This window comes from Malaclemys terrapin, chromosome 15 (assembly GCF_027887155.1).
Source record: "Malaclemys terrapin pileata isolate rMalTer1 chromosome 15, rMalTer1.hap1, whole genome shotgun sequence".
Classification (NCBI taxonomy): domain Eukaryota; kingdom Metazoa; phylum Chordata; order Testudines; family Emydidae; genus Malaclemys; species Malaclemys terrapin.
Window position 1 is genome coordinate 29672267 of NC_071519.1, and position 17305 is coordinate 29689571.

General features: G+C 43.4%; 1 protein-coding gene across 6 annotated transcripts in view; it reads right to left on the reverse strand.

The window, feature by feature from the left end:
- LOC128822963 (alpha-1,2-mannosyltransferase ALG9) overlaps window positions 1-17305 on the reverse strand; it is a 116732-nt gene that overhangs the window by 79445 nt on the left and 19982 nt on the right. For all 6 annotated transcript variants that reach the window (XR_008441631.1, XR_008441629.1, XR_008441630.1 and 3 more), the window contains 5 exons: window positions 15311-15433; window positions 12870-13024; window positions 10067-10196; window positions 8658-8805; window positions 6193-6322 (listed from right to left, as the gene is read on the reverse strand). Coding sequence is in view for 3 of the 6 variants with exons in the window: in XM_054004880.1 (XP_053860855.1) it covers window positions 6193-6322; window positions 8658-8805; window positions 10067-10196; window positions 12870-13024; window positions 15311-15433 (686 nt within the window). In the remaining 3 variants the exon portion in view is untranslated. The remainder of the gene's footprint in view (window positions 1-6192; window positions 6323-8657; window positions 8806-10066; window positions 10197-12869; window positions 13025-15310; window positions 15434-17305) is intronic.

Genomic DNA, 17305 nt, shown 5'->3' on the forward strand with positions numbered 1-17305 from the left:
TGCATTCATGCCTTTATCAGCAATCAATGATGCAAGCAGCTGCTTTGCCCTTACAGAAAAGTTTGGCAACACTAAGCTGAATTATGAAATTGTATACAAGGAAGCAACACAACAAAACTGAATTACATTTGTGACCTCCCAGTAACTGAACTGCAGGCAGTGTCCTCAGGGGGCCTTGGTTATATAAAGATCCCCTTCCTGCTGGGAAGACCACTCCCTGATACGGACTGGCTGTGCTGTTCATTATGCCACTGCATCTTTTCCATGCTGCTATTCCCTTTTGCAGCATCTCCTACAGGCACACGCGAGAGGCTGCAGGCAGAGAAAGGTTGGCTAACGCAAAGATGAGCTATCAGCTACGAAAGTTCTTTAGCACTATGACAAACTTTATTTAATAAATAACCCTAGCTCACGAGATAGGTTCTTTAGGAGGTAGTTCAAAGATTAGTTACACTGTGTAGAAAACTAAACAAAGGGACGGGAGAGCGGTCAAGCAGTTAGTGTGAGTGACCAGTAATAAGGACCGATGGGTTCTATTTCCAACTCTGAGAGGGGAAGCTGATCTAGACTAGAATTTTCAAAAGTGCCTAAGGGATCAAAAACTTAAGTCACATTCTCAAAAGTGACTTAGGAGCCTGAATGTCACTGAAAGGCAATGGGACTCAGGCTTGCAATTGCTCAAGTCACTTTTGAAAATGGAACTTAGGCAATTTTTAAAATTCTACTTCTAGTGTTTAATACAGAGGACTGAAAATCAGGACTCCTGGGTTCTGTTCCTGGTTTTGTGACCTCTGGCATGTCATCCAACCTCCCTGTTTTCCCCTCTGTCAAATGGAGTTAGCAATACCCAACTATCTCTTGGAAGGGCTGCCAGACTTCATTAATTAAAATGTATCAAGTGCTTTGAGATTCTTGATAAAAGATGCTATAGACATAAAATCAGTAGTAGTATTCTGCAATAGTTTGGCTGCTTGAATTGGGAAGGAGGCAACAGGGGGCTTAAATACAGTTTATATCTAATATGTAAATTGCCAGAGACTTCCTCAAACTGAGCAGAATCAGAGGCAGAATACCGTTCTGCTCAATAAAAAATTTGCAGTGCATAGTACCATTTTCACTAGACAGCTGAGCATTTTTACTGTGGTGAAGCCTGAGGGGAAGGGGAAAGACACACAAGAAAGGTATTCACGTAAAAATGTGAACTTTCAAATGATGACAGCAACAGCTCCGTTGTGATTAACTGCCATCATCCATGCACCTGATGGGATAAAAATATTAAAAGGCTGCTATGTCGCTCCATCTAATCTGGGCACCATTAGATCAGCACAGAACAATGAAATTGATGAGCAACTGAAAATGGCAGCTGATTCCTTCTGAACGCCTCGCTGATGTCTGAGCCTGTGCGCAAAATCCCACAGCTAGATGAACAGGAGAATAAAGCAGTCTCTCTCGCTCTCTGCCCCCACCAATACAAATAAGGGCACCTACCACCAAAATGTAAAGAATGCACTATGGAGTACAAAGCGACTTCTCGGGGCATTTTGTGCTGGGTCAAAGTCCTACTGTGTTTATCTTTCTGTACAATTTGATAAGGGCCTTTACAAAATACAGCATCCAAGCCACAACTGTTCTGATTTATATCCAGTGCAGAAAGGCGCCAGGTGCCTATTACTGGCATCTGAGGGAAAACACTGCCCAATTGGTGGCATAAGATCCAACTCCCTGTTTAACTCCCAGCAGCTCTGCTTAGATTCTCCACTGTAACCACATGTCCATCCCACGGCACATGAAGAGGACTCCATGGCAGAATTCCCTAAACCTAGATATCTATGGGATAATGGCCCCCTGGGGATCCAGACACAGTGATCTGAGAGGGGCTTACTGCAGCAACCTGCCTGAGACACCAAGGTGGGGTGGGCTGGAAGGGACAGATCAAGGAGTCAGTCAGCAGAAGAAAGCATTTCTCTGAGGGAGGACAAGTCTATTTGAAAGAGCTGGGGAAGGAAAGAATGAGTTGGAGAAGAACAACAGCCCGGAGGGACTCAGCGAAATCAATGTTTAAAGGACGTCCCTTGCTGAGCAGGGGCCTTAATAGGAGTCAGAGGCAATAATGGCAAAATTCTCGTAGATCTGGGCCCCTTTCAATCTCAGTTCCTGCCACCGTATAGAGGGAGGTCTGTAATGTGGTACTAAAGGTGTCGCTGAGTGACATCTCTTCAGCAACAATTTCTCTTCCAATTAAGAGCAGCTGAACACAATCTGAACTATCACTGCTCAATAGCAAACCCAACTAACAGAGCGCAGGAGTCTTGTCAGCTCAGGGAAACACAAAAGGAACAAAAATGACATAAGAATCATCAGCTGTTTTAGGAAAGGAGCAAATACCACCAGTCACTATGGGAGTTTGTCTTATTAAGCAGGTTAAGCAATGAATAGGGAAGTGTAAATAGATTTTTTCATTAATCAAATCAAAGGCAAGATGCGCTAGGCTGTGTTTTCAACAGCAGCTCCCCATGAATTAACCTTCCTGAATAAACTTTGTTAGAGGCAGCAGACAGCAGGTATATGTTGCCTTGGAAGGCTGTGTTTCTTTTTCAGTTTTAGTCCCTGACCCTATCCCTTTCTGGGCTTTCTGCAGTGTGCTGCGTCACAAGTGTCTCTTACAAACTTTCTTGAACGTTTTAGAGTCACTTTACTGGAGAAACACTGGGGTTTGCGGTGAATTTATGTTGAAAACAATTTAATTAAGGGGAGACCAGATGGCTCAGTGGCATCACACTGGCGCCCCAACTGAAATTACACTGCAGGAAACTCAGCTAAGAAGAATATCGAATCAACTTCTTGCATTGTCAGAGAGGAGAATTCTAGGCCCATAGAGATTTTTGCTTGTTAGATATTTTGTTTTTAAAGCTATACAGAGTCCCTTTGAGAGAAACAAACTGCCGCATAAAACAATCCGAAAATACCAAGATCTAACACTCCCTTCTTTTCCTGGATGCTCCTTCAATAGGACTGAAGCTTCCAGTTCAAAAGATTTCTCAGAGACACACAATATATTTCCCCTGTACAACCCTGAGCGGCTTTTACTTTATTCTGATAGGTTAAGCGAAAATTAAGGGTGAAATCCACCTGTGGGCAGAGGGACAGCACAAGGCCTATGCACCCTATTTTGGGGGCTTAAATGGAACTTAAGTGGTGCATAGACCTTAAATAGGCCCTTTCCACAGGGAAGAATTTCACTTTCAGTACAAAGAGCCAGGGGCAATTTTAAATGTACAACCTCCCCCGCTCCCCTGAGTCTTTTTTAATCTGGTGCAGCTGCTCTGTAAAGTGATGCAAAAGAACTGGGTTTAACCACTTCCTGAGTAGCAGCAGGAGACAAAGCATGCTAAACAGGTGGAAGACACCAGACTTTTGTAATAATGCTCCAATTGCACGGTCCTCACTGGCTAATGGATGGAACAGAGCGGATGATGGTCTGACCACACAGCGCAATACAGGAGCTCGCTTGCTCTACCATAGGCAGAGCTGAGTTAAAATGTGTCCTGCAGAACCCAGAGACACCCTATCCAAACAGCTCAAGTCAACAACTTTAACATGAGGCTAGCTTAGCCTTTAGGTTCTTGATCCTTTTCTAAAGATGACCAGGCACTCAGTGGGGAAAGTAAAAACAAAATATAAAGAAGTCTTCTCCAAGGTCAGGAACTTCAAACAAAAGTTCAGCTTTTAGGTCCTGTCTATAGGGTACCTGCCAACACCTCCTTGTAAAAGATGGTATCAATCAGCTTCACCTTAACACAATTTCAGAGAGAAATGCATTTAGGATCCAACAGGACAACTTGCATGAGTAAGTGCTACTCAACAAGAGTAAAGGAAGCAGAATCAGATCCTTAATGCCTGGGAATTTTGAAAACCAAGATGGTTAAATCCCTCTTCTCCCAGGCACCATAACAGAAACCTATGACATGCCTTGTGATTTCCACGCAATTCAGCAACAGGAACTTCCACTGGAGAATGAATAATCTAATCACGCCAACTGCACTAAATTCTTTGTCTTGTCCGTAGCTTGGATAAGGTCTTCATGAGACTGTCAGTCTTTAGAATCTGGGCATGCCACAGCTACTGGCTCATTTAGTTCTAGAGACATCCCAGTTCTCCTGGTATTATTAGCAGCTCAGAATCAAAGGTTAGTTTTAAAACCCCACTTAAAATTTACATCAAGTAGCTAATTTCTGTATTTGTCAAAGTGGCTGCATTGAATAAACATATCCCAGTCCTTCTTCCTTGCATCAGAAATAACAAAATTGTAGGGTGACATTAAGAGACAACCATGAAACAAAAATGTGTTTTGTTTCATTAGTCACAGGCTGTGCACCAGCCAGCTGTCTGCGCTAAAAATATGCCAGAGTTAAAGATTTTGTAAATTAAATGCACTGCAGTAGACAGCTCCTCTCAGGTGGGAATCCGCCTCCTTCCCATTTCCAATATCCATGTAATAGATCTTAAAATAACAGAGCCTGAATCTTGAAGATTGATTCTTGCTTTGTTACCTATACAATTTCCTCTAATGTTGTCGTATCAGATTCAACCCTACTCTCGAGATCAAATCTGCAGACTCTGCCATGCTGTCATTGTGAGCCAAGATCCTCAGCTGGTATAAATGGGCATATGTGCATTGACTTCAATGGAGGTATGCAGTTTACATCTGGTCTGCTAGTCTGAGTGCTTCCCACAGAGTCACGGACTGCATCGAGGGCACCCTTCAAAGTGCTGAGAATGGAGGAGGAAAGGCATCATCTGCTTCTTGGCAGTTCATCTTATTCACCCCTTTCGACAAGAGGAAGGATGGTTCCACGGTTAGAGTAGTCACCTGGGACCCAGGTTCAATTCTTGACTCTGTCACTGACTTTGAACAAGTCATTTAGCCTCTCTGTGCCTCAGTTCCTTGTTTCTAAAATAAGGCAAGTAGCATTTCCCTACCTGGCCGGGGTGTTGTGAGGATAAATACATTAACAATCACGAGGCACTCAGATACTTCAGTAATGAGGGACGGATAGGAGGGATAGATGGATGGGCAAACATTCATAATGCAATACTCCAGGCATTCCCACTCATAATGGTCAGGTGAGACAGAACTGTATTTATCTACGCTCAGAATTATTCTGATCTCAGAAAAAAGGAATAAAAAACATATTTAGCTTGGCACTCCTTTCTAGACAATATTTCAACTAAAAGGAGATAAAAAAGGTCATCTGAGCAGCCTCCCAACTGCACCAAGATATATGGTCATTACAGCCAGCTGCTTGCAACCACACAACAAACTAAAATCTCCCGCCCAAAGCAAAACCTAACAGCAAATAAAACATGCAGATTATTGTTCAGATATTATGGAACCCTAAGACAGAGACAGCTAGTACCTGTATCTATGTCACTTAAACACTCTAAGCTTTGCCTCCAAAGAAGCCTTGAGGGGGAAAAAATGGGGAAAAGGCTGGGTCCTCTGAAAATTGCTTCTGTACTTTGACTTAATCTGCTAAAGAATTCTACAACAGGCCAGCTGGCAAGTGGTATTTTTGGTTAAGTAACCCGAGACAACCAGGAAAAGGAACAAATACACCATACTGATGCAGGTTATTTTAACAGATTCCTTTTGAAATCAGCGGTGCCAGGCCCCCAATTATTTCAGGTGACGCTCTGGACTAAACAGCTATTTCTTCTGTTACAAACCTCTTGGGCAATTTTATTTACTTAGTTTTAACAGGTCCAAAGGGCAAAGGCAAATGTCACCCACTCACTGCTCAATGACCAATACATTTCATTGGTGCGGGTGGGGAGGTGGAAGAAAAATTTGAAAGCACTGGATCAATCTAAGCTGTTATCTGGGATCAGAGAGTGTAAGGGTACAATACATCAGAAATTGTAACTACTGGGAATTTTCTGGTTTGTTTTTTTAAATAATCACTTCAAATGAAAACTAAATAGAGATGATTTACAAGTAGAATTCAGACATCTAAACAAACAGATTTTGTTTTGGGACACAGCCATGCAAACAGATTTTTGTTGTGGGTTTACACAGCCCCAGCACAATGGGGTCCTGACCCATGATGAGGATTCCTGGGCGACTACAGCACTACTACTATTACTACTACTAACAATGATGAAAGAAAAAGAAGATGAGTGTGTAGCCCTTACATATCTGGATGGCTCTTCCCTGTTTTGGTCATTCATGTCTGCAGGAATGTTCCGTGTGGCCATTGGTCCCTTGGCAAACGGTTTCGGTAACTGGCCCCTGAACTCTGACGGGATGAACTGGAGCTGCCAACTGCAGGAAACAGAGAGAGGAAAACCTGAAATGAAACTCTGGGAACCACCAGAATTTTGTAACGAGAAAACAAAAAGTGTAACTAGAGGCTTTCCAGGCTACAGAGCAAACAGTCCTGCTAGAAAAGCAGCAACGGGTTAGACGTATGCACAGAGCCAGCCCCCCATCCACCAAATTCAGTTGCACCTAGGCAAGATGACCCTGTTTGCAAAAAGACTTAAGCACATGGATAAGAACCACTGAGGTCAATGGGAATACAAAGAGAATATACCCTCACTCTTGTAAATTTCACTTACAAGATGCACTCAAACTTAATAGACAAGTGAACCATAGCTGAGCCATCAGTGGAAACACAAGCGGAACTCCCATACATTACTGTGGCTCATGAAAGATACATAATGCACAAAGGGGAACACAAACCCACCCATGTCCTTTGTCCAGACTTCTGTTCCCCATTAATCCTGGCAAGCTTCCTTAATGATAAAAACAGTTACAAGACATGGCAGGCATGGGCCAGAACACTGCATCAGGGAAATGAATTTTGATTGCGGTGACCACTCAAGCAGTCCTGGAGGCTTACTGTCAGGGAGCTAAACTACATTCAGAAACAATGGACTGAAATTGGCATCAGGCCTTTTCCATCCACATTTAACTTTTGAACATCATTTAATATTTGCAAGTCAAATAATTTTGGCCACAACTGCTAGACCAGAACCCACGCCAGCCAGGAGCAAGACACTTCAGCTGGTGAAAGGAAGAGCTTTGTTCAGCACGCTCTTGAATCAACACTCCAGCGGTTTTAAGGAATGCAGGATTCTGCAGCCACTTGTGCCCTAATAGCTTGTATTTCAGGCCTTCAAGGACTAATCCCAGTACTCATCTACTGCAACTGCTTCACTGGGGAATCACCAACTGCTGTCTGCAAGCCCGTCAAAGCAGTAGGACGTTTGCCCATGAACACAATCTTTGTAAATAGAACTGTACTATCTTGCAGTTCTGCAGGTTGGACGGAGGGAGGGAGGGCTGTTTCCTTTTTGTTTTTTACCCTTTCCATCTAAAATTAAGGGACATTACCTAAAATTGCTTGGCAAGAGTAGCTGGGATTTTTGGGACACATTCCCAAAGCAGTACACAGGGTTCTGGTGACTAACACCCTAGGCTGATTTGAAGATATACCCCTAAGATGGATGCAGAAAGCCAACTGACAGTGTCAGGAAATGAAATCAATTGGATCTTCCTGACCGCCTTTTAAGTAGCATATATAATCCTGCCCATTTCTTAGTCAGAGGCCCATCATAACGGCAAATCCCCTTCTCCCTTTACAGATGTCCAAAGATTTTTTCCAAAGCAAAGGCTTTGCTTCTTAAGGAAGCAACAGCTGCCCATTGCTCATGAACAACACTACAATAACAACCCCGTGTGCCTGGGGGCTGGAAGACCACTTCAAAAAGCAAAACATCATTCAGTTTCAAGCTCCCAAACAGAACGGCTGTGAACTAGAGTAACTGAAAGTACATCATTTCAGAATGAAGAACATAACCTCGACAGGACCCCTGTAAGAAGCTGAATTGTTACCATCCGTGCACATGGCTCAACGAATTAATTAATTTAAAATATTTTGAACATCTGAAAAGCAAACAGATGAGTCACTCTTTCCAAGATCGCTGGTACACGTGGCGCAAGTCTGAGGGCTTGGCATTATGGACAGCTGGTGAGATGAATTCTTGTCAAAACTATCCTACAAACTGCATCCTGAGAAGCATATTCTTAAAACTAATGGTTTTATGATATTTCCATGCAGCCCTGAACTTGTGCATGAGCTACATCTGATGCTTTGGAGAACAAATTGAGACTGTAGATGTACCCTATGGCCTTGAAATTTTATTTCAGGATGATAATTGTTGCCTTTGGGTCTCCATAAAGTTTAAAGGAATGCCGTCTGCAGTCTAAGCTGAATTCCTATGTTTCTAGGGAACCTTGACCACAACAGGTGAGTCACCAACAGCCTCGCCCCTAAACACAGCCAAGCAGACATGGACAAACAAACCGAGATGGAGAATTTGCATAGAAGAGATTCAGTGGCTAAAAGACCTGGAGAGAGGAGCCATCAGTCAGGTAGGGCTGATAAATCTGCCTGTCATGTAGCGTCACTCGGAAGGGCAGGCTTTGTTTCTGAAATTACCGCCATGATATGCACATCTTGCTCTCACTTTGGCCCCAGTTCAGCAAGGGGCCTAAGTTCAGACACACAAGTTGATGTCAGTGGCATGAGCTTCAAGCCGGGCAGCTGCTCAAGTGTCTTACTGAATCAGATCCTTTATGATGAGCAACTTACTTATCTGGCAGGAGAAAGCTGCTCGGAAATCGGTACCACTCCTTCCCCACACAGACATTAACTGGCCTCCCCTCTGGCACTGTGTGAATAGTCGGATCAGTGGCAATCCTATGAAATTCTGGATACAGGTCCAGAGGCCCATGGTAGCCTACAGAGGAGGAAGATAGCGAACAAAGAGTGAAAAGGCGGGTGGTATATTATATTTAAGCCTCCCATCAAAATGCTGGGAGGGTTTGGAGTACATACCCAGCTACCTAGCTCTGGTATCTAGAGAGCACCCATCCCAATGGCATCATGTTCCATTAAGACTAACGCCAACCCACTTGCGATATTACAGCAAGGCCAGCTTCAACTTCTGCCACATTGTCCACAAGAAGCTGCCAAAATCATGAACATTCCTGTCCTTGTTGTTTAATAACACGTTGATTTTATTTTAGGACTTTCCCATGCCACACGTTTCCACTGTTCAAAGAGTTTAGCTTAACTGAGAACATAAAAAGGGAGATTCCACAAGGGCTTTGTTGAAGTATAAAAGTTCATATCAGTCACAAGCCAAGGTTTGCTAACCTTGGCTTAAAGAACATAAAGTGATTGCTGGATGACTGTAACTGAAATATTGCATGTGCACCCAGAGCAAAGGATGGGCCTGTAGTAAAATTAAGAAATATAAAAACAACACTATAGATAAATATTCATACAAAGCCTCAAGTGCTTTCAGGGCCTTCTTAACTGATAGCCTCATAAATAAATAAAATAATCTACACTAAAATGTGGTTAGGATCCAAATCCCATTTCAGTACCTTGTTATAACATGGCACTTTTATCACCACTCTCCTGTCACTACTGTATATGGCTTGGCTTCAATCCTGCAAATACATATGCCCAGGCTTTACTTTATTTAGGTGAGAAGCTCCAGTGAAGTTAACAGGACCACTCCTGGCCCCAATTCCAGAAAGCACATACACGCATATTTAACATTAAGCACATGCTTAAATCCATCTCCATGCAGGAAAGCACTTAACCACGTACCTAAGTACAAGCTTTACATGCTGAAGTGCTCTCCAGAGTATGGTCCCACATGTGGAAGGATAAGTACATATGTAAGCACCGGTCTACACACAGATAGGATACTGGTATAACTATGTTGGTTAGGGTGTGATTCTTTTTTTCTGATATAATTAGACCCGTACAAGCCCTAGTGAGGAAACTGTTACACTAGAGTAATGGTGCCTTATACTGGTACAGCTTATCCCCTGAGGTGGAGGATTATTGCACCTCTATTACTATATTGTATGGTTAAAGTAGAACAACTTTTATGCACAGAACAAGCCCTAATTCTTTGTGAAGTGCCCTCTGGACTGTCTTGCAACTGTCTGGGTTCAAGAACAGGACCATCCTAAAACACCAACCTTTGAATAAAGCCACAGAGCGCGAGAGTGACAAGAGTCCAAAGAGAAAAACCGTCCCCAAAGCCAGCCAGTTGGAGGAGACTGTGTAGTGCTCCAAACGGTAACGCTGGAATGCGAAGTGGTAACATTTCTGAAGGGACAAAAAAGTATTAACGTCATTAAACCTATGATGCAGCTGAACAGAGATCCAACCCAATGCCCCTGGGGAGAGAGCCACCTGCAATGGGGAGAACAAGGGGTTCCAAATAGAATGCAAGATGTGATTAATTTAAAGGGACACTATCAACTTAAATTCTTTGGAAACTAAATTTAAAAAAAAAAAAAAAAATTCTAATAAATCCTCTATAACAGATGTAGCTTCCACAGTCAGTGAATGTGTCTGCGGTCTCAGTTTCTCAAACTTGGCGCCTCAAATAAATGCCTAGAGATTCACTTGCTTCAACCACATCCCATTCCTGGGAATTTGATTTATTTAAAGAATTATTCAACTGAACTCATCACAAATACTTTTCAACCCTCTTTTCCAGGAGTTCTTCTTTACTGGGCATCACAGCCCTCTCCAAACCAGGCCTCCCGCCTGGCAATTCCCCCAAACCAGTCCCAGCTGAGATTTCTACTACTGCTCTCTGTGGGTGCCTCTCGCCAGGCCTTCTCCCAGGCCCTGGGTCTCTCCTTTCTCCATCTGGACTGGCTCCCTCTTTAAAGAAGTTCCATTTCCAGGTTTATGTCACACAATACTTGGGCACCTGCCTGAACAGCAAGCCACAGCCTGAAATAAGGTACAGGACCAGCGCATTTGCAGCAGTGTTTAAATATAGCCTTGCCTGACCTTTTCTGTTGTTGTTAACCCCTCTAAGGGCTTTTTTGCTCTTCTATAGATGACCTGACAGGTCCTTCTGGGCAGACCCAAAAGAAACGGTATGTAACACACTCGAGCTCTGCCCCTCCCCTCTCTCCCCCACGCAGGAGGGATTATTCACTTCCTGTCCTAAAATGGTCCCTACTCCTCTTGCATCATTTGCTTTCATCTCATAGCAGCCGTGGGATTGTTATTTCACTGTCAAGCTTGTATGGTTAGCAGGGAAGCAGTTTAAATTCTCAGATGGCTCCTCCATACTGAAAGTAAATCAAGTGGTGTTAAACTATGCAGAACAGAGATACACACCCGAGTATCCTGCAGCCATGTTTGGCAGGTGTCCCAAACCACTGCGTTCTCAGGGGCTTCCTACTGCACATAGCAATCCTCAGCCAGGGCTATAGAGCTGCTAGTATTACAGGGCTTGGTCCTGGGAGCAGGTAGCTCAAGAATTGCACATTAGCAGAGCTCGCGCGTGGGAAGAACTGCAATAGCTGCAGGTTGTGGGACATTGGCAGGGCTGGATAAGGGGCCAGGGACTGCAATAGCAAGGGATACTGCAGGTCGGGGTTACAGGGAATTGGCAGCGCTGGGTAAGAGGCCAGCACTGCAGTAGCTGAAGGTGTGATGGCAGTACTGAGAGTGGGGCCTGGGACTGAAACAGCAAGAGGTATTGTATACCAGGACGGGAGGTAATGGCAGAGCCAAGGGGAGCAGCGGGAAGAGTCTACTATAGAGACTAATGACTGCAAAAAAGAACTAGATAAATTCATGGAGGATAGATCCATCAATGGCTGTTAGCCAGAATGGGCAGAGATAGTGTCCCTAGCCTCTGTTTGCCAGTAGCTGGGAATGGGCGACAGGGGATGGATCACTTGGTGATTACCTGTTCTGTTCATTCTCTCTGGGGCACCTGGCATTGGCCACTGTCGGAAGACAGGATACTGGGCTAGATGGACCTTTGGTCTGACCCAGTCTGGCCGTTCTTATGTTCATTCATTTGTATTTTTCGTGGCTAAGAAATGAATAATTTCAGCTCTGTGATCTGGAACATTTTACTCTACGAAGTGTTTTAATCTACATTTATTAAACACTTTTTTAGCTCTTTAAAAATAGCAATTTCCTAATGCCTAAACAATACCATTTTCCTTTTTAATAAAGGGAATGGTGAAAATCTTGGATTACAACAAGGACTTCCAAATAGCCCAGCTACAAAGATCAAATTTCATGGCTTTATAATGTGATCACATGAGATGCTTGTCTGGGATTGCATCAAATGATCAATCTTCCAGAACATTTGGGCCACTGACTATTCCAAATTGGGCCAGGGTTGTTCTCACACCATGTGAGAGAATTTCTAATGAAGGGCCATTGAGATGTTTCAGTGCTAACGCAGAACACCCAGGAAATGTCATGCATATTAATATTTGGTGGCAGCACTTGACATCCATAGCCTACTGTTCAAGCTAATCCAAGATTTTTACATCATTAGCACATTCTATTCATACATTTATGCCATTTGGGGAGGGAAATCTCCCCATTTTTGCTCCTGCATCACTGCTTTATGGGGATCGAATGATTCTGCACAAGTTCTCAATCAACCAGAATGGAGGATTATGTTTAGCCAGCTACTCTGTAAAAGCAGCAAACACATACACATTTTAACTTTAGAACGGTTGTGTTTTTTCAATCCCAGGGCTTTATGATCAATCTATGTGCCACATTCTGAAAACTCAAACCCCGCTAGCTAACAATTAGAAACAGCTGACTGCACATCATGCTCTTGGGCACTGCAGAACTATGCAGATTACTGCAGATTATGTTGCAGCAGCAGATGTTCTGCAGATGTTCCCAAGCCTTCGGGAGCAATGATATAGAAATCAACTGGTAATTAAACCCCCTTTAGGTACCAGGTTATAAAACGCAGCACTTCCCACTGAAACCCACCTGAAGGGCAGAGAGCGCCACAGCTCCACAGAGACAGATGAGAGGATATATGGGAAACAGGAACCTCTCCTCTTTATGGGGTTGACTGAAGAAAATCAGGATCCAGATGTACATAGGAGCTAGCGTAAGCCAATATGGGCGACCCAGATTCTGGACTGAAAGAAGCATAAACCAGTCAATCAAGGCTCATGAGACTAGTGAAATAAAGACAAGGGCTTTCCCTCAGTTTTCATTCTCTCTCTCAAATGGAATGTTTCACTATTCAATCCCAAGCAGCACTTCCACACTCCATATCATAGCCAAAATAGCAAGAAATCAGTCAGGAGTAAAGCTTGCTTAGTGGATTTCTGTAGGCTTCAGATGCCCTAAAGGTCCCAGAATGCAGGGAAGCCAGAGCCCAAAAGAAGAAGCAGGATCTGGATAACAAGCCTATAACTAATCCCAGGAAAAAAAGACAAAAATCCATCATGACCTGAAGCTTCTGAACAGGAAATCAAGAATTCCTGATATTTGTTTTGTTGTACTATACTAGAGCATCCAGGGATCAGAGATAGAGTCCTATGAAGCTTATATTCCTAATTGAAGTGGTTGTTTAGGTACTTGTATTTCCAAAACCCTTGTTGCTTCATTACAAAAGTAACAGTGCCTGTAAGATCTCTCAAGTAACTTTTGTGTGTGTAAAACAGGAAGAAATTAATTCAAAAATAACAATAATTACCCTGAATTTTAGTCTGACGAGGTTGCTCAATGCAATTTTAAATCCTCTCACCCCACCCCTCCAAAAGCTGTAGTGTTAAACAAATAAGCATAGAGGCATTTCACAGACAATAAGAACAAAGCACCCAGAAGAATGGCTTCTGCTGTTAGGCACACAAGTGTTAGGTGAGCAGCAGGAAACCTGCATTTATAGGATCTCCAACTGAGCTTTTACTGGTTTCTGACAGTATGTCAGCCACATTCAAGGAACAGACACAAGCAGCACCCTCTAGTGTATGCTTTCAGGAAGATATATTACAATGCCATTTCTTAACAGAATTCCATACATAATCAGAATCCTAACAGGAGACGCTGATCACAATGCTGCTATCTGCCCCTAAAATTTACCATGTGTCCATCCTTGGGAAAAATGTGTTAGCAGCAGCCAGAGGAAGATGCAACCACTGGGTTTTTTCTTCTTCCACTCCCCCGCCGCCCTGGTATTTTAGAAGAGCATCTTGCCAAACTGCATGAGTTAAACTGACATCCTTTGATTTAAGAGAAACCCAGTATGAACTGGACAATGTTTTGTTTTTTCACAGTGCAATTTATGAAGGACTAAGTGATCACTTTGAAAGTTAGATGTCAGACTAGACTATCATAATGGTCCCTTCTGGCCTTAACATCTATGAATCTAAAATCTACCAAAATGGGATTTAATTGTATAATTTTGTAGCAGCAGCACTTGACATGCCATATTTTGGGCTACAATAAAATTTATGGCCACCCCTACTAGCCCTTAGAGCAGAGATATGTAATAGGACTGAGAATTTAAGCCTCATTTGTTCCCTTATGAAGGTAAATATTCAAGTATTTCAAGGGAAAACTATCATTTCAATAGCACAGCTGTGAAATGGTACATTAAAGTGCAAGAGACTTCCTAATTCAGGAAGAAGTTTTTCAGAAATCTGCCCTACGTGGGCTCAATCCTGAAAGGTGCAGAGTGCCTTCAACAATTCATACAAGTGCTCACTACTCAACTTCTTGCAAGATCATGCTCCATATGGGCAGCATCAAGAGAAAGGGGTAGCTTGTAGGGATTAGAATGGTTTATGAAGAAATAACAACCCGAAAAATCCAAACTAGATCCAAAAAAACCCCAACCCTGTTCTCTCAAAGCTCTCTTCTGAAATGTCCTGGCAGTTGCATTTAAAATAACAGTAAAAAAAAAAAAAAGTGTAGAGAACTGAGGGCTGACACTTCCAATCGAAGATAAGATGGAGATAACTACGAGTATTTTTTTTCCCCTAAAATTTCTGTCAGGGTTATTTCTACAGCATTTGCATCTGTGGCTGAAGAGCGTGTGGTTGTACAATTTGTCATACTTACTCGGCGTACTTCAGCCTTGACAGCACAATGCTCTTCAGAGGAGAGGGAGGCGCGGGGAATGAAAGGATCATCCTTAAAGAATCACGACCATGTTCCGTCCCTTGCCGGATGCTACTGTGAGCTCAGGTGTCATTTGCTGCCTCTGTCTCCAGCCTGCACCCATTGTAGGGTAAACAGTGCAGTGCAAATAATGAGCTCCTGGAACCAGGCTGTGTTTTTGTAAAGAGTTCCCTGACCCTGATTTTGCTTCCAAGAAAGAAAAGCTGCATATACAGCAAATAAGCTCTCTCCTAATTTTCAAGGATCTGGGAGACATGTGCTGTTGGAGCTCAGCTCTCAAAGACCGCAGCACTCACCGTGAAATTTCTGTAGCAGACATTCCATGAGGGAGGTCAGCGGCAGGGCAAGCAGGGCCAAGGCAAACGCCACGTTGAAGTTCAGGAAACCATTAATAAAATAGAAGGACCAGGGCTCAGTACCTGTGGGGGAGGTGGGGAGAGAAACAAAAGATAATTAGCCTGAGTGCCTAAAAGGACAAGATGTTATGGCAGCCCCATTCTCTCTCTGCCTGACCACGATCAGTGATCAGCAGCTTCAGAGATCGATTCTCTCTATACCCCATGGAGCTGAAACCAAAGAATGGGGTGAGGAACATCTTACAGTAAGGGTAGGTCTACACTACCCGGTAGTTCGGCGGCAAGCAAATCGAACTTCTGGGTTCGACTTATTGCGTCTTGTCTGGACGAGATAAGTCGAACCTGGAAGTGCTCGCCGTCGACTGTGGTACTCCAGCTCGGCGAGAGGAGTACCGCGAAGTCGACGGGGGAGCCTGCCTGCCGCGTCTAGACCGAGGTAAGTTCGAACTAAGGTACTTCGAACTTCAGCTACGTTATTCACGTAGCTGCAGTTGCGTACCTTAGTTCGAATTGGGGGGTTAGTGTAGACCTGCCCTAAGAGAACCAGTGTGGCCTACAGGAATGAGCATGAATCCGATTTGAGCAGCGCCTGGGTTCTAACCCTAGATTTGCCACTGATTTACTGTGTGACTTTCTAAGTCACTTCCACCTTTCTTTCCACAGCTATAAAATGGGATAATGATGCCAGGAGGATTAGTCAATAGTGATTTAAAGGTGCTAGAGTGCCAAGTATTACATCGCTGTCTCCATGCAAGTAACTTCATTGCTTTTACCTTTGGGGATTAACTGAAAACACAAACACAACATACTGTCTCTTCCTTTCCCCTTATTAACGGTTAAGCCTCAATGTTATACCCACTGCCTGCTGTTCATGAATCCATGGGACATTCTAACGATCAGCCCCAAAAGAATGGGCGCCTCTCAAAATGCAAATGCACGTCAATGCTGCCATGATGCAGGACAGCCACCATCTCCATTCTGAAAGCCTAGGAGATGAGAAAGTGGCAACTAAAATGGACAAGGTCAAGAGATTCTGCTTCTCCAAACCAGCACCCACTGCAGCATAGAAGCTTCTCAAGTGAGAGGCAGCCACAGAAGCCCTGGATGTTAAGAGACAGTTACTGTCTGGAGCGATGCTGTCTCACAGGCCGCCAGAGCTATAAAACTTATTTCAAACAAACAAGAGCTTGCATTCACACTTTGTCCACCCGGGACACCTGCTGTAAAGTTCATCTACCTGCTAGTTACATACATCTTCAGTCTCTAAAGTTTCCCAGTGTCAATTTGTTTTTCCTACAGTTTAGCTTTAAGAATAGGACACAAAAACATTTGTTCAGTAAACAGTTCAACCCCTCCTACTGGTTGTTGCAAGCTTCGAAGGATGCAAAGTGACAGAAATTCCAGTCTGACTGTCATTCGTTTGTACTCCTAATTCAAGATACTTAAAATCCTGAACAGTGGGGAATGCCAGTTCCTCTCTGCACGTTTGCCACCTTCTTGGTATGATTAGCGCAATCAGTCAGTAAATGACACGCGGGGGCTTTAATCAATGCACTGTTGTGACATGTGTCACATGCCGTGGCAATTTCCTGCAATCAGAGCCACTTAAAAAGGGTCTGTGTTGAAATTAATCAGACAACTGAAAAGCAGCAAGGAAAACCTGACACCTCTGCAGCTTGTACAACTAAATACGATTAGAAGCTGAACTCAATGTCAGAAACCAGGAGCAGGAGTTACCAAGGTAAAGCCCAAGCAACTCACTTTATTTGGGAATCCTACATCCATTAGCATGGCAGCACTGGAAGCAAAATGAAATTAATGTTCTGTAGTGCTGTTGTTTTTTAAATGGGAAAGGTTATCAGAAATTCACCTTCAGTCCCCACCCACCCACATCATCACCTTCAAAGTCTCAGGTGAGTATAATTCTCAGCCTGC